The following is a 22,239-nucleotide window of genomic DNA, read 5'->3' on the forward strand; positions in this document are numbered from 1 at the left end:
CTCCTATATTCTTTACTGAGAGCGCAGAAGGAAGCGGTTCTCCGATGTGCAGAGGGTCATCACCCTTCTTTGGGATATACTCTAAAGGCCTTCCGATCCCTGGCATTGGGTGAACCACTGAGTAGTCCGGAGGGGTCATGTTGCACAAAGGGAAAGTGAGAGAATGTGGAGAGTCGATAGAGACGACGACCCTGAGGAGTTGATTTCGCCCGCCTTCTTATGGCCTGCGGCGACGTGACAAGCATCTGGTGAGTCACGGTGTGAAGCGACTAGCATAAGAAGGACATCGATCGTGGGTTGTCCTCCAGGCGAGGTCCCTCTGACTGGGCAATCGAGCACAGTTTTCTTTCGTCGTCGCCAAATCTTCGGAATCGAGCTGAAACGTCGTTGGGTTGTGCCGGCAAGAGGAAAGAGTGTATGTACTGACATAGATCAGGTTTGATGCAATATCAGAGATAACCACAACAGGTGTGAATCGCCAGCTCAAGAGTTCTAAGTGCCCCTAGTTGTAGGACTCACCTCTGCACCAATCCACTCCGCGTCCTTTATGGTCATCGCACGCTGGAAACTGTCCTTCAACAACGAGCTCGAGTTCTCTGGTCGGTCACGGTCAACAGGCCGTCCCATGCCGTCCATTCCGAGTCGGCTTCCTTTCCAAATCCAGTGCATGTTTCATTCTCCGTTTCAACGCCCGCTCGCGCTCTTGGCACTCGCATTTTGCAGGACGTCCCGAGTTGGACTAGGCTCGCATTCGACTGTCGACGACCGGACTGTCCATCTTTTCTTCACCTACTTGCCGTGCTCAGGGTTGGATTGTTTGACAGTAAAGCATCCCAATACTCTGGTTTTCTGGCCCTTCGAAGTTGGAAGCTCATCTGCATAAACCATGGCGTCGTTTCTACTGGGCAAAACTGTCGACCAGGAACTCGATTCGTTATTCAAATCAGCTGTGAGTAAGTTGATGCAAACCATCTCATGTTTATTTCAATACTCAGAACTGTTATACCTCTTTGAAGCCTAAACCCGTTCCGTCGACGTCCGAACCAGTGAAAGATACCGTTATCACCACCACGACCGCGGCACCACAGCCCAAAGGGGGGAAGAAACGCAAAACGGACGATGGAGAGAATGAGACCGAGAAGGAGAATGAGAAGAGGAGCAAGAAGGTGAAGATTGCGGAGACCACCACCGCCAAAATGCCCAAATCGTCTTCGACTCCCGCTTCTGCCAAGGACAAGGATAAGGAAATGGGCAAGAAATCCAAGAAGAAGAATATGGAGAAGGAGAAAGCGGGGAAACAGGATGTTCTCGAAGATGATAGCGAGGACGACGAGGAGCTGGCCAAGATCGAGGAGCGGTATCTCGCTGGGCGAGCCAAGTCTAGTGGCGAGAAGAAGAAGGGGAAGAAATCATCCAAGTCCAAGGACAAGAACGAGGACAAGAACAACGACGAGGAGGACGAGGACGATGAAAAGGATGCTCCCGCTTCAGACGACGAGGCCTCTGCACACTCAGATTCGGACTCGGATTCAGACGAGGAGGACGAAGACGACGGTTCGATACCAGTCCACGAATCCCTCAAAGACACCGCCTCTCAACCATCCAAACCAACCCGCTCGAAGAAAAAGTTCGTCGTCCCAGCGGACGAGACGCCTGAAAAACGCGATAAGCGGACGATTTTTGTTGGGAATTTGCCTCTGGCTGTTGCTGAGAAACGAGTGCGTCTCTTTTTCTCTTTCTCTCTTTTTTGATTAGGTCCTTATCTCGTTTGAAATGGTCAGCCCCTCCAAAAACAACTCCAAAAACACATCCTTGCCCTCGTTCCGACAGCCAAAATCGAGTCCCTCCGGTTCCGCTCAGTTCCCTTCCAAGCTCCTACCGCTAAACTGCCCGACGACGGCACCGACAAACCCACCGACAAACCCAAACCCAAACCCCGCCAACACGAACTCGACCGTGCGTCTACCTGGCGATCCTCCAAAGACTCCTCTCTTCAAGACAAGAAGGACGAAGACGCCTTGAAGAAGGACGAAAAACGCTACCTCACGCCGAGCCAAAAGAAGAAAATTGCGTTTATCAACCAAGAGTTCCATGCCAACGCCGATACGGTGAATGCGTATATTGTTTTTGCGCACCCCGTGGACCAGTCGACGAGGCCGAAGAATTTGCCGCCGTTGCCTGTTACGATGTGTCCGTATGAGGCGGCGAAGGTGGCGGTGGAGAGGTGTAATAATACGGTGTTTATGGAGAGGATTATTAGGGTTGATCGGGTTGGGAAGGTCAAAGGGAGTGGGAGGAAGGGTGCAGAGGAGGATGAGGATGGGGAGGAGGCGAGGCCGATGGTGGATGCGGACCCCAAGCTCTCGATTTTCGTTGGTAATTTGGATTTTGAGAGTAAGGAGGAGGATTTGAGGGTGTTTTTTGAGACGTTGTTGGTGGCTGAGAAGGGTGCGCCTGGTGGAGAGGGTGAGGAGACGATTGAGGTGGATGGGGTTGTGATTAAGAAACCGAAGACGTGGGTTACGCATGTCAGGATTGTGCGTGATAGGGATACGCAGCTTGGTAAAGGGTTCGCGTATGTTCAGTTCGCGGTACGTTTTTCTATATACCAAATCCGTTCTCACTACTGACGATGATTCATTCTCTAGGACAAAGACTGCGTAGACGAAATCCTCGCGATGGACCCCACCAAAGTCAAATTCGCCAAACGCAAGCTCCGGGTGCAGCGGTGCAAATCCGTTCCCGGCACCTCGCTCAAAATTAAATCCCTTCCTCCTCCCTCCTCCTCCAAGCAACCCGGCAAATCGCTCGCACCAGGTCTGCCACAGCCTAAAGACCAACGACGCTTCTCGCAACCGGCGACGCCGATCCAGGTGCCGAAAGGTGATCCGAACCTTGGTGAACGGTTGGCGCACCTTTCGAAGGAGGATAGGAAGAGTGTGAAAGCTAAGGATGCGGAGAGGGTGGCGAGGCGGTTGGCGAAGAAGAAGGCGAGGATGGCGATGGGTGGGAAGGTGGTTGGAGGAGGTGGCAAGGATGGGAAGGAGAGGGAGAGGGATAGGAGTAGGAAGGGAGGGAAGAAGGTGGTTAATACTGGGAGGAAGACGGGCAAGCCGAGGGTTAGGAGTGAGAAGGCGATGGGGAAGAGGAATATGAAAAAGGATTAGTGTAGGTTTTGGTTTGTGTGTTTAAGGAGTGGTGGTAATTTACGTTGGGTTCCCTCTTGGTCAGTGGGGTGTTGCCTCGTTTGGACTCGGATGCCTTGGCGAGTCGGAAATGGGCTGAAGGTCATTTCGGATTTTGAATGGCTGTGGCCCGTGGGTGGCAAATGAAGGGTTGGGTTCATTGTCGTATTGAATGGAATATTGACTAGCGCGCTCCCGTGCTATGTCTGATCACATTGCTCATGGAATTCGGTCCGAGAGTAATCTGGTTTTGTGTTGTCAGCTGCGCTGAGTACGAAGAGGGTTAGGCCGGGGGAAGAGGAACCACATTAAGAAAAGTCGCCAGACATCTTGTACGAAGAGAGCGTTGGTTGATTGGCTGCTTGATTGAGTGCGATGAAGTCTGCATTTGCACTGCTGTCTATGACGATCGTCCGCCAGTGGGGTGCAACACCTGAGCTCCCTTGATTAGGGCGCTGGAGCATTTAGGCATCGTTTGTACCTGTAACATGTAACTTTGCACAAGTGAAGTGGCTCACATGAACACCTTGGGTGGGCTCGTTATCTCCCTAGAGTTTGTACTTCATTAACGCTCAAGCGCTCGTATTTTTTTGTACCCCACGAGGGTTCGAAACCGCACCCGCGCCAAGAGCGTTACGGCCCTGACCCCCGCGTCATTGAAGCTAAATAGGGCAGGACTTGCCGGCGGTTTACCAATAACCACGACCACAGCCAACCGACAAAACTTTACATGCCCCACCTAGTCATTGTTACCTTCGATTGCGCCATTCATTCGGATTCTGTGATTCTATTTACCCGCACTATTGTATAACAAACACAGGATGGCTTCTCCCCGTGCCTCTGGCTTCTGGGACCGTCCCAGCTCGATGTCTCGATCCGACTCTGCCGATGAGTATTTTGTGGATGGGGAGGATGAGGATGTAGAGCAGCAGGAGAGGTTGTTGGACGGAGAAGAGGACGAGTACGATGGGAGGACGCCGGTGAGTACCCGTCTCTGAAGAGCCTTTGGAAAGGAGATTGACGCTGTTGTCAGCTGGACAAGACTATTGATAGGATTGGGATGGGTAGTTATCAGTGGGCGTTGCTGTCGTTGTGTGGCTTGGGTGAGGTTCCAGTCTTGCTTTTATTCTCACCTAAAAACTCATGGTTTGCATAGGTTGGATGGCGGATAATGTTGGTTATCTCTCCAACGGCGCTCTGACGTTTCCACTAACCCGATTCAGATGTGGATCCAAGCGGTAGCCATTATCCTTCCTCGAGTACAGCAACACTACGCTGGCAAGCCCGGTTTATTCTCCACAGAATAGGTCTCCATTGACACACAACTTGGACAGTTCCCGATAGCTACATTGGTGCGGTGTCGTCGTCGATGTTTGGAGGGATGATGATTGGCGCTGTTGGTTGGGGCACATGTGGGTGGCAACGCCTGGGTTTATTTATGGACGCTAACCGTTCTTAATGTCGGTGCAGGCTCCGACCTTATGGGCAGGATAACGGCGTTCAACGCTACCCTGTTCCTCACAGCCATTTTTGGCATTCTAGCGTCGCTTTCAAACTCGTTTGTGACGCTCTGCATATCGCTGTTCTTCCTGGGCAGTTCCGTCGGGGTACGTTCATTTGGTTCGGTCTTAGGAAATCGGTCTTACGTACAACCCACCCTCCCATAGGGCTCGATGCCAACCGACGGCACGCTCCTATTGGAACACATGCCCAAATCGAAGCAATACCTCGTCACAGCCCTCTCGGTGTTCTTCTCGTTTGGCGCCGTCCTCTCGGCTGTCATCGCCCTGCTTGTTATCCCGCAGAACTCGTGTAAGGACACGACAACGTGTAACCCTGATAGTGATAATCTGGGTTGGAAGTATCTCCTGATTGCTCTAGCGTTGTTGGTGAGTAGTGCCGTTATCATTTCTATCAGTGAACTATTTAATAATGATCGGGTAGACACTCTTCATGTTCATCTCGAGGATGGTGTTCTTCCGGTTACACGAGTCACCCCGGTACCTCGTCCACGCGGGGCGGCCGCACGACGCGATCAAGTCGCTGCAGCTCATCTCCCGCTTCAACGGGTCCAACATCTCCTTCGAGCTGGACGACGTGCGGGACACCCATCCGCCTCAAGATTCCACTTCGCCGACATCCACCGGGAACACCACCGGCTTGAAACCCGATACCACCCGCCCGCGCGCCAGCTCGCGCACCATCTTTGACGCTTCGATGATCGAGCACGGGCGCACGCCCTCGGCTGGCAGCTCGAGAGCGTCGAGTATCGATAGCGGGAGTTCGGGCTCGGGCTCGGGGTCGTCGCGTCCGCCGCTCAAGACTGCCTACGCGGCTACGGGCGAGACGCCCGCTTTGGACAGCAAGTCCTCTTCGCTGGACGGGAAGGATCCCGTGACGATGGCCAAGGCGTTGTACCCGCCTCCGTCTCCTTCGGCGTCGCGCGGTCCTTCGACGTCGCGCCCGCCGAGATCGCATAGTCGTGCGTCGAGTACCGCGACGCATCGGAGGAGGACGTCGGTGTATGAGAGGAAACTGTGTTGGTCGCTGCCGAGGTGGTTGAGGAGGCCTTTGTGGGCGTGGTGGGACCGGGTGATGATGGTCCTCTCACCGGAGTGGTTGAGGACGACGCTGTTAGTTTGGGCTGCGTGGTGGGCTATGTCGTTAGGTACGTCCTCTTGTTTCGTTTGTTCCCCCTCATTTTGTTTCCCCTCATCTATCGTTGCTGTGTATCCCCAATTTGCACCTTGCGGAAATGTGTTGCTGACGCCGCGTTGTTTTAGCCTATACGATGTTCAACGTCTTTCTTCCCAAGCTGTTGGAGACTGGGACATCGGCTTTGGAAGTGCCGTCTACGTCCCACTCGAAGAGTTTGGAGGAAACCTTGTGGGATGTGGTTATTTTCACTATTGGGGGGTGTCCTGGTGCCATCGTGAGTTTTTAGCTTTCCGCATTTTGTGAATCTTGGTGCTCACGTCTATCTGCTTCGCTTTCCCCGCCTCTCTCATCACCGTCGTAACGCAATACCCATGACATCGTAACCCAACGCCCATGACCTACCCAACCCATCCCTCTCACCCGACACCTCTCCTCGCCGTCACTATCGCGCACTTAGCTCGGAGCATGGCTCATCGAGTCTCGTCTGGGCCGACGCTGGTCGTTAGCCGGGAGCACCTTTATCACTGCTTTCTTCTGTGTCGTGTTCGCCATGGTGAAATCGACGTGGGCGATTCGGTTGAGTACTGTTGGGATTAGTTTGAGTGCGACGGTGCGTATTTGTCTGCTCTTTCGTTCACAGCCGATGTTGTGCTATTTTACCTTCATCGGTGCTGTTCTGTTTTTCTCCTTCATCGGTGATGCTCTGTTTTTTCTTCCTTTCCGATGCTCTGGATTGGGTCTAATCGTCGCATTTTTCTGGTCTTACAGGCTATGTGGGCTGTGTTGTACGGTTGGACGCCGGAGATCTTTGGAACGAAAGGTATGGCTTGATCTTTTTTTATGGATTTTTTTTTGGGATGTTTGTACTGACGGGTGGCCAACTAGTCCGTGGCAGTGCCTGCGGGATTGCGTCTGCACTTTCTCGAATGTACGTCCCTCCCTCCTGATTTCTTATTCACCGACCTTCCTTCCTAACATTACATATATTTTTTTCTTTGTTTGTAGTGGTGGAATGATCGCCCCAATCCTAGGCGGTATACTCTTGATGATTGACCGTTCGTTCCCTGTTTATACCAGCGTGGTGGTGTTCGTTGTTGCTGGATTTTGTGTGTTGTTGTTGAGGGAGACGCCGAGGGATGGGGGGAGTGAGAAGGGGGAGAGGGTGGTTGCTCATTGATAGGATCTCTCTCAGAGTTTCCGGGGTGTTGAAAGTCGGTTTTGGGGTTCGTTAGGGGAGGGTAGGGTCGTTGGTGGATCGTGCCGTTCGGTGGAGAGGGTGGACGATACCAGCACCGTGACATACCGATTTGGATTCAGAGGTTTAAGGACGTTGAACGCACAAACCTTGCGCTTCAGTCTACAGCCTTTTAGGCTGTACCATCATTGATCATGGTTTCTTTCAACTTTGCATTTGATTTTGCATTACATCTCGTTTGCATTTGCATTTGCTTTTGCATCTCTTGCATTTCTTTTTGCATCTTTTGCATTTTTTTGAATCATCTATCGATATTGTAGATTAGGTAGTATTTATCCGTTTTGGATTGTCTGAATTATTTTAAGATGATGCATCTCCTGGTTTGGTTGCAGCTTGACTTTCAACGCTGGCGGCTGGCTTACCTTAAGAACCATTGTCCGTTCCTGCACCCTTCGTGTCCGTCCCACGAGGCAAAGTGCAGGGGGCGTTCTGAGAGCGGCGACTTGAAACGGCACACATAGAACACTCCCACGCGGGTTGATAGAGTCAATCGGCCAGCAGGCAGCAGCGTCCTGGCTGCTTCAAACCATGATGTCGACACTTGAAATTCCGCGATTAACACACCTTCCCCTCGAGATTCTGATGGAAATAATGAAGCATGTTGAGTGGAACGACGTTCTATCTCTCCGAAGGGTAATGCCCTTTGTTCCTTTCAAACACAAAGCTGTCATCTGACGAGTCGCGCTCAGTGTTGCCGAGCCCTTCACTCGGTATCGAAGGACAGGGATGTCTGGTTGTCGCTGCTGAGGAGATACTGCAACACCGTGATTCCTCGGCCGTTCTTCCTGTCCAAACCCCTGGAACTCTATTCGAGTGAAGACCTCGAGGCCCGGATCGTCAACTGGTGGACTGGATGGGAGGGACTCAGGCCTACGATGCAGACCTTCACCACGGATGTGAGCAGTCCTGACACCTGGGGACCGCTATGCCCGTTACCAGGAGACCAGTTCTTCCTTTACATGGGAATAGATGGCGCCATCTTCTACTCCAATCCGAGCCAACCAAATGCCCCTATGCATCTCCTGGCGCCCTCGCGTTCAAGTCTGCGTGGCGCTGGATCTATTGAGTGCGCAAGGCATTGATGGGGCCTCGCCCTTCTCCGAATGCTCCTTCGAACACTGCCTCTTCTCTCCTGTTTTTAGGCTCGCGGTGTGTCGCAATGATGGAAGAACGGGGTCTGTTGAGATCTGGGAGCTCGACGTAAGGACAGATGTGGAAGGAGGCTCAATTGGCTATTCATCTCGCCTTCTCCAGTCCTTTATCGACGATGTCCGGACGACATGTTGCTCGCTGCTCGGCGATCATGTTGCGTACGGCACACGGGCAGCCAAAAGAACAAAAACCGTGGACTGGACGTCGGTCTCAGACGGACAGGTTGTCCAGGGAATCGATATATCGGTTTCATCGCCCTCCGTACGTGTCATCATTCATTGTACTGATGCCCATCGATGACTTGCCTTCATGTACAGTACATTTTTTTCTGCTGTCACATCGAAGGATCCTCGTGCTCAGGTACTATATTTACATTGCCGATTGGAAAACCTCGAAGCATCCAGACTCACCAACCCATTCGTCGGTGAAACCTCAGTGGAAGTCCGTCGAGGAATTCGACCGACCCCACCCTTTCACTGTCCCTTTTTACATTTCCAACTCCCTTCGATTGGTCATGTACAGTCACGAACTGAGGCTGACAAGGGTGATAATAACCACCGACCCAGACGTAGTGGTTTCGGATAGCGTGGAGCTCGTGCTGCTTGCAGACTGCGACGTGCCTAGTATGCTACCTGGTGAACGGTGGTATGACTATCGCAAAGGCGTGTTTACCCGCCACCAACGTGCCTATCTCCTCTCCTACAAATGGCCAGGTGACAGCCTTCTAGAGGCTTCTTTCTCCGAGGTTTCGTTACCGGTCGACACCTATACTATCTACGTCGACAAGGCCCATGCACATTCGCGATTAGTTTTGTTCATCAAGGGTCCACCTTGTAAAAGTGTTTTCTTCGGATAGACTAATGGTATATCAATTAATTACGTGTCTCTTTCGTAGTTAACAGCTGCCCTGGTACGACTCCTATTCACCTGTAGACTCGGAAAATATTTGAGTGAAGTGGTAGTTTGAGAAGGATTGGTTGTACATCTAATACGTTCAATCCAATAAATGTCTCTTTCAGACAGTAATTCCCTCACCCATCAAGGATGTAGCCCATATACTGAAGGCAGATCTGATTAAATCTCTCCAGCCATGCACCCGGATCGATCGTTAGTTTCGTCGACTACTCTACAAGTTGTGTATTCGTTCTCGGATGAGTGGGTGTACCCTTTCTAACTCTCAAGCCTTCCTGTCGATATCACAGAAAGCTGGGCACATCCAACCGCACTTGGGTATTAGAGCAAAGCAACAAGCAGCTCACCAAGCACCCAGAACGTCACCTGGGGCGTTCAGGTGACCCAAATTCCCGCTAGGCTTCGACGGCCGATGTCACGTCTGGAATCTTCGACGCTGTGATGGTTTTCTATCAACACGGTCACCTCGAGGACAGCAGATACCAGGCACCGTCGCAAGGTCCTTCGTTAAGCGCCCGGGCTACATCACCAGAGCAGCGGCAAAGCGCGTTGATGGCTCCCACGCAGCTTGATGGTCAATCGTCAGCATTGCCTTTGTTTGATGTAGACGCTCACGGCTTCGTTATGTCGACGCTTCAAAAGGTATGTTCTTTATGTATGTTCACCCTAGCAAGAAGCTTACCGTCGATTAGCAGGGAAAGTCACGTCGCATTGAACGCCAAATTCCGCAATTATCACAACTTCCCCCCGAGATTCTCGTCGAAATCATGAAATATATCGAATGGGACGATGTTCTATCTATCCGAAGGCTAATGCCCTTTGTTCCTTTCAAAAACAAAGCTGCCATCTGACAAGTCGCGCCCAGTGTTGCCGTACCCTCCATTCGGTGTCTAAGGATAGGGAGGTCTGGCTGTCGCTGCTTAGGAGATACTGCGACACCGTCATTCCCCGACCTTTCTTCCTGCCCAAACCGGTGAAACTTTGTTCGGGTGATGAACTCGAGGCTCGCGTCGTCCAATGGTGGACTGGGTGGGAGGGACTGCGATCCACAGTGCAGACGTTCACCACGGATGGGAGCATCCCCGACATATGGGGGCCGCTATGTCACTTCCCAGGGGACCAGTTCTTTCTTTACGCGAGGCTGGACGGTACCATCTTCTACTGCGACCCGAGGCAACCAAGTGCGCCTATGCATCTCCTCGTGCCCTCCCCGTATTCCTCAAATTCCCATGTCGACGTCTGCGTGGCGTTGGATCTACTTGGCACGCAATGCATCGATGGAGTCGCACCCTTGTCCTCCGAATGCTCCTTCGAAAATCGCCTCTTCCCTCCTGTTTTCCGGCTGGCGGTGTGTCGCGATGATTGGATAACTAGCTCTGTTGAGATATGGGAGATAAGAACAGAGCTGGAGGGAAGGCGCACTATTGGCTATTCGGCTAGCCTTCTCAAGTCTTTCGTCGACGATATCTCGGCAACATGCTGCTCGCTGCTCGGGAACCATGTTGCGTACGGTACACAGCCCCTAGCGCACAAAACGAGGATCGTGGACTGGACCTCGGTCTCCGACGGAGAGCCTGTCCGTGGAATTGATATAGCAATTGGGGGACCCGATGTACGTGCTCTTTTGAATAATTGCATGCATGTACCATGACTTAGCTTCGTCCCACAGTACATCCTTCTGCTCCCACATCGCAGAATCCTCATACTCAGGAATTATATCTATATTTCAGACTGGAGCACATGGAATCCTTCCGATCCGCCATCATCCCATTCACCGATCCGTGCGCAATGGAAGTCCTTGGAGGGATACGACCAACCCCACTCTTTCGCTGTCCCTTTCTACATTGACAACTCCATCCGATTGGTTCTGTATGGCCTGGCGCTGACTGGGTTGATCATATCCACCGACCCAGATCTAGCGGTTCCGGCTAGCGTCGAGCTAACCCAACTTGCAGAGTGCAGGGCCCCTATTCTAACTGACGAACGATGGTTTGGTTACCGCAAGGGGGTGACTAAACAGAAGCAACGCGCCCAGCTCCTTTGCTACAAATGGCCAGGTGACAGCCTACCAGAGGCCTCTTTCTCCGAAGTCGAGTTACCGATGGGCGCTGCCTATACTATTTACGTCGACAAGGCACATCCGCGCTCGCGAGTGGTTTTGTTCATCAACGGTCGACCTTGCAAGACTGTTTTCTTTGGATAGAATACTGGTGTAAACTTGTCCGGGAGGAGCGACGAAGGGTATTGCCGCGATCGTCAAAACTAACCCTAATAAGATAAGATGAAGCTTCTAGCAGACTTGCTGAAGGGCAAGGCGAAAGCCGCTCGAAATGCTTCTCAACGAATATCTTCCACGTGAGCAGGCCGTTTGCAATTGCACGCGTTCCAGGTTCCCAAGAGGCCACACCCTCAGATCCGAGTCCGTCCGAACCTCCCAGTCGACCAATCATACCGCTGTCTGATCATGAAGCCTACCAGACTATTACAGTTCATCCATTCATCACTCAAAGACAACGAATGACACTGATTCTGATATCAGAACCTGAGAACCCTAGATCTTCTGACTGTTCGGGGTTGACTTGGGTCGTCGTACCGGCATGTGGATAGGTGCGGCGGCTTGTCAGGCTTGAAGTACAGTATATAAAGCAGTATTGCGCTGGCTGGTCTGGTTTTCTCGGATCTTTACATGGTCCCCTTCACCCCCACACATCTACCCCGACATCTCCGGCTGGACCCGCCCCTGCCCCTACACCAGCCAGTTTCCCCCGTAAAGAGTCTTTCGAAAGCTCGACTCAAGCTTGAACCTCGATCTCTATGGACTACAGCTTGCTCGGTCCAGGTTCCCCGATCTCCAAGTCCCCACCCCCCTCTCCCGGGCTAGCGATTTGGGAAAGGGATAGGAGCTCGGAAAAAGCAGCATTGGGCCCTTCCCCAGGACCGACGAAGACTTCCGACGAATGGGAAGGGCGTTATACGCCTTACGGACCCGATCCGTCGTCTTCTGTATCCTCGTCTTCGTCACCCGTCTCGCCGTCATCACCACATCCACCCACTTTGCCATCTGCACCACCTCCAACTTCACCAGGCTCAACATCGTGCACCACCGCCACCACCACCATCACCGCCTTCATACCACCAGCTGCCTCATCTCGGCACACCTTGCCACCACCGATGCATCCTCCAACAAGTGCACTTCCCCCGCCAGGCTCTCATTCTCCCATATCTCCTCCGCGTCCAACCCTACAGAACCAGCACCCGGATGACAGTATTTATAGGGAGGTGACGCCGTTGGCCGAGCCCAAGGAGCCGACCCAGTGTACCTCCAGCGTTCCGCCCACGGCGACGGAGCCGTACGGTTACCAAGAATGGGATCTCTATACGTCCTACGGTCCTGAACCTCAGGCTCCTGCCGGATTCGACAAGTCGGATCCCAGCTGCGACTGCACCAACCTCAAAGGCCTTGACCTCAAGCTCAGTCGAGAACACGGTCGTAGCTACAGGGTCAGTGGCTATGACCCCTGGAGCGAGCTCCGAGACCCCTTACCATCCAGGGGATGTCAGCGCTCAGCGCTGGCGCGAGAATGTAATAGGAATCCACCATTCGAGGAGGCGAAGTAGAAGCAGAAATGCCATCCTTTAGAACCTCGGTATGTAGCATGTAGTGAAGGGGGTTGACAGGTCAAGCAGTCGATAAGTCCGTGTGCAAGCAAGTCATTCAAGGGAAAGGAAGAGGCCCAAAGTCGTGCTGTGGAGTGAGATGAAGCCTGGCGACGAGGGGTACGACATTACCTTCATAATTGCTTTAAGCCAAGCCGAAGTCCGTCGCTTTGAGTACTACCGCACGCGTAGAATGAACCAGGGAAGCAATACATATCATGGTGGACGCTGTGGGAGGTGGGTACCATGGTTCGGGACGAAAGAAAAGGTTGAACCTGGGGTTCCAAAGCAGCATGAGAACTATCGTCACTGATCCTTGGGAGTCCGAGGGACAAGAAAGTCGAATCCTGGTGAAAGGAGTCCTAGGGAGCAGGGGGGAGAACGAATACACAGTGCGCGGTAGAGAAGATATTTTCCAAGAGTTATACACCGCAGAGAAGCCAAGAGAAAGACGGGTTATTCTGAGATAGATATCCAATCCAGTACCACTGTGGTCGTTTTGCGAATTCAAGTTGCTGTTGGTGGAAGCCAGCAAGGCCTCGACCTCATCGTTCCAACCCGTCTCCGCCCTCTTTTCCCACGCTCTGTTGCTCTTGACATTCCACCACCTGATTGTTTCTTCCACCGGGTGGGCTCGTTGTACCCGGAATCCACTCGGTATTGGGTCAAATCAAAGCCATCGTACGACAGCCAACCAAAAGCAAGAACCACGGGGCGAGAATGACGGGATAAAGGCCCAGCACATCACCCCAATGTGGTGCATGGAGAAACCGGGTTTGTTCCGCTTGAATTATGGCCGGCGTTGTGGATTTTTATTCATAATCATAAATATCAGACTTTTTCTGAAATCTTTTTGGTGTGCGGCCAGGTCGATCGAACCAGACTCGACGTTTTTTGACCTTTGTCGCCTTACCATGGTCTGATCGTCCCCAGGATCTAAAAGGAATCGCAGAGAAATAGGGAAATCTACCAGCACCAACCCAGCATACGTTCTACAATGTCGACGACTACGACGACTCTCCGGATGGCCTACGGTCTCAACCGTGTCTCGCGAGCTGGCCTCCAGCTGAGACTAACCCCCGCTCGACGATGGATGAGCGTCCGACCGCCCTCCCCCGACGCACAAACGACGACGACGAAGACACCGACAACCCCAGCATCGCGTAAAAAAGTGACGATCCAAACGCTCCACTCGCTCCGGCAATCCAAGACGCCGATAACAATGGTGACGGCCTACGACTACCCCACCGCCCTCGCCTGCTCCTCCTCGCCTCTCACCGACATCACCCTCGTCGGCGACTCCCTCGCCCAGGTATGCCTCGGCTACTCGTCCACGACCCAGCTCTCCCTCGACGAGATGATCCACCACGCACGCGCCGTGTCGCGCGGGAACAAGCACCCCCTACTCGTCGCGGACATGCCGTTCGGGTCGTACCAGGTTTCGGTAGAGGATGCGATTAGGAACGCAGTCCGGTTGGTCCGCGAAGCTGGGGTGGAGGCTGTGAAGCTCGAGGGAGGGCAGGAGATTGTGGAGGTCGTCCGGAGGTTGACGGAAGTGGGTATTCCGGTGATGGCGCATGTCGGTTTGCTTCCGCAGAGGCACGCGTCGTTGTCTGGGTATCGAGTGCAGGGGAGGAGTATTGAAGGTGCGAAGAGGCTTTTGGAGGACGCGTTGGCCTTGCAGGACGCTGGTGCGTTCTCTATGGTGGTTGAAGCCGTTCCGAGAGAATTGGGAACGTACATCACGGAGCGCTTGAACGTGCCTACGATTGGTATTGGTGCTGGGCCGGGAACGAGTGGACAGGTGCGTCTCAGCGGGTGGATCTTCATTCTCTGTACTGAATTCCTGCCAGGTTCTCGTCATTGACGATATTATGGGCACCTGGTCCGGCCACAAAGCCAAGTTCGTCCGTCGATTCGCCAATCTGAAGGCAGTCCGCGACAATGGTATCCAGCAATACTGCGAAGCAGTGCGGAACGGCTCCTTCCCTGATCCAGAGAGCGAGAGCTACACCATGGATCCTGCCCTCTGGGAACAGTTCCTCGCGTCTCAAAAGTAATCGCCGTGTATCCCATTCCGAAATCATCTACATCGCATTGCTGTATCTTTATTCATCAGTTAATCTAACTTCCGTTTCCATAGCACGTTTAAACGAAATGTCCCCGACATATACACTTTTCTCCTAACCATCCACCACGTTGTCTCGGGTTTCCTCTTCCCTGTAGCTAACGGTCCCCACAGCAAACCCCGCTGATTTAATGATCAACAACAGCGTCAGCCTCGATCTCGACCTTCATCTCCTCCCTCACAAACCTCGCTCCAACAATCATCGTAGCAGCCGGGCCCACATCACCAAACACCTCCTTCAACGCCCTCCCCACATCCCCCGTATCCTCGTCCCTCGTAACAAACATCCGCACCCTCACCACGTCTTCTTTCTTCCCACCCAAAGCCTCGACTGCACGGATTATCTCTTGGAAGATTTGGATGGATTGGAGGTACGCGGAGGTGGGGTGCAGGGGGACGCCGGTGGTGGGGTCGATGGAGGTTGTACCCGAGATGAAGATGAACGGTCCCTTGCGCACCCCCCGGGAGTACCCGAATTGGGACTCATACGGGTTGGAGGTGGTGTGTTTTTGGACTTGGGTATGTGTTGACATATCGTCGAGATGAGGGGTTTGATCAGAGCTGGAAGTGTGTGGTAGTGCGCGCTAGTGATGTTGAGCAGCCTGAGTATGTAGTGGGCTCTGAGCCTCAGAGTCTCTGTGCGACCAGGCTGGGTGTTCTGCTGGGTTGGTGAAGTTGCAAGTTCGCGTTCGCGAATGGGAGAACAGGAACAGGGCCGTCGTCGCACGGGACGGAGGGAGAAGATATGCACTGTCTTTCTGACTCGACTTGTCGGTTGCAATTCCTTCGTCGCAAGATCAAGATAAGATAACTCGGCGCAGCCATCGGGGATCTCGGGAAGAACTTTGTGACGCACCAACACGCGTCTGTGGAAGTACTCGAGGCATGTCTCGTGCTCGCATAGTGACATCGGACTTGAAATTTGTTCTCTAGAGGATTTAGGAATCTTGCTGGCAGCTGAGAAAGACAATTATGGGATCAAGTTGCAGGTTCCGAGGCTGGGTAGGCTGGGAAGGGAGGAGGAGGATGATACTGATTCACTTCAAGTACGCACCGCGACCGTCCTGTATGACCAAGCTGCTGCGCGTGCATAACATCCGATGCACTATCCTAAGCTACCAAGGATTTATCCAAAGAAAGTAGTCTTGCAGGGTCGCTTGTAGATGAACATGACCACTCGTGAGCGGGCACGAGCTTTGTCGACGTAGATAGTATACGTGTCCTCAGGAAACGCAATCTCGGAGAACGATGGTTCCGGGAGGCTGTCGCCTGGCCGCTTGTAACAAAGGAGGTGGGCGCGTTGCTTGCTGTTAAAGACAGATACCCCCTTGCGGTAGTCAAACTATTGCTCGTCATGTGCCACAGGGCCACGGTACTCTGCAAGCTGCGCGAGCACGACGGTGTCCGAAACGGCTACATCTGGGTCAGTGGATATGATGACCCCAGTCAGGGCAGGAGATTGCAGTCTATACAAAATTAACCGAATGGAGCTGTCAATGTAAAATGGGACGGAATAAGGATGGGGTTGGCAAAACTCTTCCGTGGACTGCCATTGCGGACTTATCCGCGAAGTGGGTGACGCCTCGGACGGGTTGCATGATTTCCAGTCAGCAATGTAGATATAAGACGAGTGCACGAGAATTCTTCGATGGGGGAGCAGAAGGCTGGACTGTGGGAGGAAGTAAGCCATCCATTCGCATAGGATGAATTATGGCACGCACGAAGGGTGACGAAAGTGCTATATTGACTCCCAGGACAGGCCCTTCGTCTATGACCGCCGTCCAGTCAACAATTCTTGTTGCGCTGGCTGAACTTGAATGGTACGCAACATGGTCGCCGAGAAAAGAACAACATGTCGGCCGGACATTGTCGTAAAACGACTTGAGAAGGCGGGACGAGTAACCAATGGCCCCTCCCTCCACCTCTGCCCTTATCTCCCAGATCTCAATAGATCCGGTTCTCCTTGCATAGCGACAAACCGCAAGCCTGAAAGCTGGAGGGAAGAAGCAGTGCTCGTAAGGCCAGTCGGAGGACACGGTCGGGGCCCCGTCGACGCCTTGCGTGCCCAGTACATCCACCGCAACGCAGACTTCAACGCGATAGTTCGAGGGATAAGGGGAGGGCACGAGGAGATGCATAGGGGCATCTGGCTGGCCCGGGTTGCAGTAGAAGATGGAGCCATCAGTTCCTTTGTAAAGGAAGAACTGATCGCCAGGCAATGGGCATAGCGGTCCCCAGTTGTCAGACATGTTCGCATCCGTGGTGAAGGTCTGCACTGTGGGTCGCAGTCCCTCCCATCCAGTCCACCATTGGACGACGCGGGCCTCGAGGTCATCACCCGAACAGAGTTCCAGCGGTTTGGACAGGAAAAAAGGTCGGGGAATGACGGTATCGCAGTATCTCCTCAGCAGCGACAGCCAGACCTCCCTGTCCTTCGACACAGAGTGAAGGGTACGGCAACACTGGGCACAACTTGTCAGACATTAACTTCAACTTGGGAAGGAAACAACGACACTACCCTCCAGAGAGCTAGCAGATCGTTCCATTCGACACACTTCATTATTTCGACAAGAATCTCATGAGGAAGGTGTGATAATTTCAGCATCTGGCGTTCAATGCGACTCGACTTTCCCTGCTAATCACGGTAAGCTTCTTCCTTGTGTGAACACACATAAACAACATACCTTTTGAAGCGTCGACATACATAAAGAAAGCCGTGAGCGTTTCCGTCAAAGGTCGACGCACAAAGGCAATGCTGGCGATTGACTATCAAGCCGCGTGGGAGCCATCAACGCGCTTTTCCGTGGCTGTAGCCTGGGCGCTTAACGGAGGACCTTGTGACAGTGCCGTGCATCATTGAAACATTCTGCTATCCTAGAGGTGGCCCTGGTGATATCCAAGCATCACACCATCGAAGATTCCAGATGCGATATCGACCGTCGAAGCCTTCGTCAATGTGCCATCATCTATACATCTGGCTACCGGAATTTGGAATCGCGCACGGACACATTGGTGCACGCAGGCTTCATAGAGGGACCCAATTCCATATCACCTTCTGGTCCACGGTCTAGTTGATCAAGTGAGACTGCTCGTGTTTGTGATTCATCGCAAGAACCTGTGGTCTACCGCCCCCCCCCCCCCCTATCACAAGACACACCCATACTTACTTGTTGACGAAGCAACCTTTTCAAATAGTCTGCCTGCCAGTGCGAGCATGCGTTCTTGAAACGCCTGCTTGTCTAGTCACGGCTGATCAGGAAGCCCACTTGAAATCCTTTCCCTCTATCACACACCGGTGTAGTACGGCATATGTTTCACCCTGGTTCTATAAGTTGGTGTTAATCACACTCACCGAACGCGTCTTTAGAGCAACTGCATCCCTTTTTTTCGGGAAGTCTGGACTGACCCTGAAAGTTGAAATTTAGAAATTGAAAAGGTGAAAACCATGGGGGCTCGACGCGCGGTGCACAGACAACAGCAGCAGGGAAGTGGGGACTCAAGCGAGCAACTCCGACACCATGCAGCAACCACACGGGCGACTCGAGGCATGTCTCGTACTCGCATATTATGAACTGGAGGCATCTGTGAGTATGTATCCGCTTTTTTCGTTCCTGCTCCAATCCCGATGTCCCCCAAACACGACCAGCCCATCGCCGCCGAGGAGAAGGGTGACCTCGCCAATCCAGCGACCTCAACGGTGAGTGGATTCTCTCAATGTCCGCTCAATTCAGAGGTTCACTGTGGACCCAGGTCAAGAAGGTGACTTTCTCAACCGCCACCAAGACTATTATGGAGGCCTTGGGCATACAAAGCATTTCTGCCGGGCCTTTGACGGGAGAGCTAATCGAGGAGTATATCCAACTTGTGGACAAGGTCGGAAGCTTAAGGACAGGTTTGAGCGATTGCCTTGATGAGGCTTTGGATAAGGGCGGTGGAAACGGACCTGAGCAACTCGTTTTGCAGGTCTTGAAGACTGTGGACATGAGCGTAAGTCCCCCGATTGAACGCATTCTGAAGCTCCTTACTAATGACATTCTATTGCCGTGCCCGCTCGTTTAGAATGAGGCAGGATCTCGTATGCTCATCGATCCTATTCTGCTCTTCGGGACGATGTTATATCACAATCTGACTGGTAAACGGATGAAACTCAAGCCAGAACTCATCTTGGCTGACTCGGAGGAGAAGGGGGAGCGGGGTGGACCTGTTGAAATTACCGCACGTAACGGGGAAGTTTATTCCTTCACCGGGAAAGTTGACTATGCCATCTGGCGGCTGGAAGGTAGGCGGTATCTCCTTATCTCTAACATAGTTCAAAGCATCACTGACTCGAGTTACGAGCAGGCATAGGCGACGGCACCGCTGTGAAGAAGTTGGCTGATATCGTCTGCGAGGATCCCGGGGACCTTCATATGTTCATTGTCGAAGCGAAGCACAGCATGACGGAGACTGAGCTAAAGAGCCACTTTCCTCAATTGACAACACAAGCAATGGCCACGTACGTCGTCAGGTATACTCAGTGATGGGCTCCTATTTACAGTTCTCATCCTTTAGGATGAAGATTACCGGGTGAGTGACTAGTGACTCGTCCGGGTGTATCATCCCTGCTGATGGAGCCCTTGTTGACTGACTAGATCAAAGGCGCTGGCATGCATCCTCACAGACGGGTTTCAATATATCTTCGGGGTCATGGAGAACGTAGACGAAGCATCCGAGCAACATGTCTTCTACTACTATGACGGCTTGCACTGGATTGACGACGGTGTGCCGGACAAGGATAAGGGAAAACAGTTGTTGGTGATGACTATGTGCTGGGTGCGCTATATGTTGCTATTCCACCGCTGATGATTGGCTAACACGCATATCGGACCTCTAGGGGATCCTGGATCCTAAAACACAACTTGCAGAAGAGATGAGATATCACATCGATTCCATTCAATCTTGAGCTTGTATTTAAACTACAGGAGTCCGCGGACGACAAGACCCTCCCCATACAGTGTTTACACACGACCGTCCTGGATGATGGGTTGTTGCATATTTCTATGTTGTCCGACGTACTATTTAAGCTACCGGTAATTTATCCAAAGAATGCAGTCTTAAGGGGCTGCTTATAGATGAACATGAACTCCTACGTAGGTAGGCTTTACGATAGGGCTGTTGCCCATATTTATATTATCCGAGGTACTATCTAAGCTATCAAGTTTTCATCCAAAGAACGCAGTCTTGCACGGTCGCTTGTAGATGAACATGACCACCCGCGAGCGCGCATGAGCTTTGTCGACATAGATGGTATACGTGTCCTGCGGGAACGCAATCTCGGAGAACGATGGTTCCGGGAGGCTGTCACCCGGCCATTTATAGCAGAGGAGGTGGGCGCGTTGCATCTTTCTGAACACGCAGAGTCCCTTGCGGTAGTCAAACCACAGTTCGTCATGTGCCACAGGAACACTGCACTCTGCAAGCTGCGCGAAGGCGATGCTATCTGAAACTGCTACATCCAAGTCATTGGATATGATGACTCCGGTCAAGGCGCGAGATTGCAATCTATACCAAATTAATCGAATGGAGTTGTCGATGTAAAATGGGATGGAGTAAGGGTGGGGTTTGCGAAACCGTTCTGTGGACTGCCACTGCGGACGAATACGCGAAGTGGGTGATGACTCGGACTGGTGGCATAATTTCCAGTCAACAAGATAGATATAAGACGAGTGCACGAGGATTCTTCGATGGGGGAGCAGAAGGATGTACTGTGGGAGGTAGTTAGCCATCCGTTCGCATAGGATGGAGTATGACACGCACGAAGGGTGAAGAAAGTGCTATATTGACTCCCAGGACAGGCCCTTCGTCTGCGACCGCCGTCCAGTCAACAATTCTTGTTGCGCTGGCTGAACTTGAATGGTACGCAACGTGGTCGCCGAGCAGAGAACAACATGTCGGTCGAACCTTGTCGGAAAAGGACTTGAGAAGGTGGGACGAGTAACCAATGGCTCCTCCCTCCACCTCTGGCCTTATCTCCCAGATCTCAATAGATCCGGTCCTCCTGGCATAGCGACAAACTGCGAGCCTGAAAGCAGGAGGGAAGAGGCGGTGTTCGAAAGACCAGTCAGAGGACAAGGTTGGGGCCCCGTCGATGCCTTGCGTGCCCAGTACATCCACCGCAACGCAGACTTCAACGCTATAGTTCGAGGGATAAGGGGAGGGCACGAGGAGATGCATAGGGGCATCTGGCTGGCCCGGATTGCAGTAGAAGATGGAGCCATCAGTTCCCTTGTAAAGGAAGAACTGATCGCCAGGCAATGGGCATAGCGGTCCCCAGTTGTCAGACATGTTCGCATCCGTGGTGAACGTCTGCACTGTGGGTCGCAGTCCCTCCCATCCAGTCCACCATTGGACGACGCGGGCCTCGAGGTCATCACCCGAACAGAGTTCCAGCGGCTTGGACAGGAAAAAAGGTCGGGGAATGACGGTATCGTAGTATCTCCTCAGCAGCGATAGCCAGACCTCCCTGTCCTTCGACACAGAGTGAAGGGTACGGCAACACTATGCATAATTCATAAGATGTCGGGTTTGTTATCGAAAGGGACTAAGAACATTACCCTCCGGAGAGACAGAACATCGCTCCATTCGATATGTTTCATGATTTCGACCAGAATCTCGGGGGGAAGGTGTGACAGTCGAAGAATTTGGCGTTCGACGCGACGCGACTTTCCCTTCGAGGTCAATGTCTCTCTCGGGTGTATATAAGCCAAGGTGTCATACCTTTATCCACCGCAGTGTTGGAACGCGTTTGTAAACAAGAATCCATGGAAGCAGAAGCAAGGCAGCTAGAGCCGCGCAAGACGAGTATCCCAGCTTTTGAACCTTCGACATCCTGGTTGGAAGTGGTGATCGTCAGGTAAACCGTAAACGAAACTGCTGGCTCAAGTCGCGTGGGAGCCATCACATCACGGTCATCAGTGCCATGGTACGCCTGAAATGCCGCGTCGCCGATGGAGCACCTTGCCCAGCACTAACCTCCAAATATCCGCTGCAGGTGGTACTAGTAGTAGGATTGTACAAATTGCCTCCTTTAATCGTTCACTTTTCGATGATATCCTCGTAGTCCCATCTTAACGTACATTGTCGTTCTGTATCTAAATGGAGCCCTACTCATACCTCAGCCGGCGACGGCTCGTTGCTCTCCAATACGGAGGTTAGTAGTACTATTAGTAGGGGCCGATTCATATATCGCGGTCCCCTAGGATCTCCATTCTCCTCTTTGTACAGCTTCTTTACGCGTTCTGCGATTGAGAGTC

At 52.5% G+C, this 22,239-nt stretch overlaps 11 protein-coding genes across 11 annotated transcripts; 8 read left to right on the forward strand and 3 right to left on the reverse strand.

Moving 5' to 3' along the window:
* Window positions 1–776: 776 nt before the first annotated feature.
* Window positions 777–3,167, forward strand: CC1G_05394 (RNA-binding protein; the record flags this gene model as incomplete). Its single annotated transcript, XM_001835380.2, has 4 exons — window positions 777–949; window positions 1,017–1,718; window positions 1,782–2,591; window positions 2,649–3,167. The coding sequence occupies exons 1-4, from the start codon at window positions 887–889 to the stop codon at window positions 3,165–3,167; spliced, it is 2,094 nt and encodes a 697-aa protein (XP_001835432.2). The 5' UTR covers window positions 777–886.
* An 839-nt stretch (window positions 3,168–4,006) lies between these two features.
* Window positions 4,007–7,020, forward strand: CC1G_05395 (membrane transporter; the record flags this gene model as incomplete). The annotated part of the gene is made up of 12 exons (XM_001835381.2): window positions 4,007–4,165; window positions 4,219–4,288; window positions 4,342–4,358; window positions 4,409–4,472; window positions 4,520–4,597; window positions 4,656–4,792; window positions 4,853–5,074; window positions 5,130–5,853; window positions 5,969–6,117; window positions 6,612–6,663; window positions 6,729–6,771; window positions 6,849–7,020. The coding sequence occupies 12 exons, from the start codon at window positions 4,007–4,009 to the stop codon at window positions 7,018–7,020; spliced, it is 1,887 nt and encodes a 628-aa protein (XP_001835433.2).
* Window positions 7,021–7,626: 606 nt separating this feature from the next.
* CC1G_14940 (hypothetical protein) lies at window positions 7,627–8,067 on the forward strand (the record flags this gene model as incomplete). The annotated part of the gene is made up of 3 exons (XM_002910563.1): window positions 7,627–7,731; window positions 7,788–7,994; window positions 8,038–8,067. The coding sequence occupies 3 exons, from the start codon at window positions 7,627–7,629 to the stop codon at window positions 8,065–8,067; spliced, it is 342 nt and encodes a 113-aa protein (XP_002910609.1).
* Window positions 8,068–8,365: 298 nt separating this feature from the next.
* On the forward strand, window positions 8,366–9,183 carry CC1G_05396 (hypothetical protein; the record flags this gene model as incomplete). Its single annotated transcript, XM_001835382.2, has 4 exons — window positions 8,366–8,511; window positions 8,568–8,610; window positions 8,687–8,963; window positions 9,146–9,183. The coding sequence occupies 4 exons, from the start codon at window positions 8,366–8,368 to the stop codon at window positions 9,181–9,183; spliced, it is 504 nt and encodes a 167-aa protein (XP_001835434.2).
* Window positions 9,184–9,603: 420 nt separating this feature from the next.
* On the forward strand, window positions 9,604–11,365 carry CC1G_14941 (hypothetical protein; the record flags this gene model as incomplete). Its single annotated transcript, XM_002910564.1, has 3 exons — window positions 9,604–9,804; window positions 10,028–10,774; window positions 10,832–11,365. 3 exons carry the CDS (start codon window positions 9,604–9,606, stop codon window positions 11,363–11,365), a joined length of 1,482 nt encoding a protein of 493 aa, XP_002910610.1.
* Window positions 11,366–11,976: 611 nt separating this feature from the next.
* Window positions 11,977–12,780, forward strand: CC1G_05397 (hypothetical protein; the record flags this gene model as incomplete). The annotated part of the gene is made up of 1 exon (XM_001835383.2): window positions 11,977–12,780. One exon carries the CDS (start codon window positions 11,977–11,979, stop codon window positions 12,778–12,780), a length of 804 nt encoding a protein of 267 aa, XP_001835435.2.
* A 1,036-nt stretch (window positions 12,781–13,816) lies between these two features.
* Window positions 13,817–14,879, forward strand: CC1G_05398 (3-methyl-2-oxobutanoate hydroxymethyltransferase PanB; the record flags this gene model as incomplete). The annotated part of the gene is made up of 2 exons (XM_001835384.1): window positions 13,817–14,623; window positions 14,673–14,879. 2 exons carry the CDS (start codon window positions 13,817–13,819, stop codon window positions 14,877–14,879), a joined length of 1,014 nt encoding a protein of 337 aa, XP_001835436.1.
* Window positions 14,880–15,075: 196 nt separating this feature from the next.
* Window positions 15,076–16,039, reverse strand: CC1G_05399 (YjgH family protein; the record flags this gene model as incomplete). Its single annotated transcript, XM_001835385.2, has 3 exons — window positions 15,076–15,531; window positions 15,804–15,876; window positions 16,002–16,039. The coding sequence occupies 3 exons, from the start codon at window positions 16,037–16,039 to the stop codon at window positions 15,076–15,078; spliced, it is 567 nt and encodes a 188-aa protein (XP_001835437.2).
* A 34-nt stretch (window positions 16,040–16,073) lies between these two features.
* CC1G_05400 (hypothetical protein) lies at window positions 16,074–17,196 on the reverse strand (the record flags this gene model as incomplete). The annotated part of the gene is made up of 3 exons (XM_001835386.2): window positions 16,074–16,254; window positions 16,324–16,616; window positions 16,669–17,196. The coding sequence occupies 3 exons, from the start codon at window positions 17,194–17,196 to the stop codon at window positions 16,074–16,076; spliced, it is 1,002 nt and encodes a 333-aa protein (XP_001835438.2).
* A 1,376-nt stretch (window positions 17,197–18,572) lies between these two features.
* On the forward strand, window positions 18,573–19,889 carry CC1G_05401 (hypothetical protein; the record flags this gene model as incomplete). Its single annotated transcript, XM_001835387.2, has 7 exons — window positions 18,573–18,644; window positions 18,698–18,934; window positions 19,007–19,226; window positions 19,289–19,442; window positions 19,499–19,513; window positions 19,579–19,759; window positions 19,821–19,889. The coding sequence occupies 7 exons, from the start codon at window positions 18,573–18,575 to the stop codon at window positions 19,887–19,889; spliced, it is 948 nt and encodes a 315-aa protein (XP_001835439.2).
* Window positions 19,890–20,148: 259 nt separating this feature from the next.
* CC1G_05402 (hypothetical protein) lies at window positions 20,149–21,814 on the reverse strand (the record flags this gene model as incomplete). The annotated part of the gene is made up of 4 exons (XM_001835388.2): window positions 20,149–20,691; window positions 20,744–21,484; window positions 21,541–21,648; window positions 21,704–21,814. The coding sequence occupies 4 exons, from the start codon at window positions 21,812–21,814 to the stop codon at window positions 20,149–20,151; spliced, it is 1,503 nt and encodes a 500-aa protein (XP_001835440.2).
* Between the last annotated feature and the right edge of the window lie 425 nt (window positions 21,815–22,239).

The sequence above is a fragment of the Coprinopsis cinerea genome (genome assembly GCF_000182895.1).
Source record: "Coprinopsis cinerea okayama7#130 chromosome 8 map unlocalized cont3.8, whole genome shotgun sequence".
NCBI lineage: Eukaryota > Fungi > Basidiomycota > Agaricomycetes > Agaricales > Psathyrellaceae > Coprinopsis > Coprinopsis cinerea.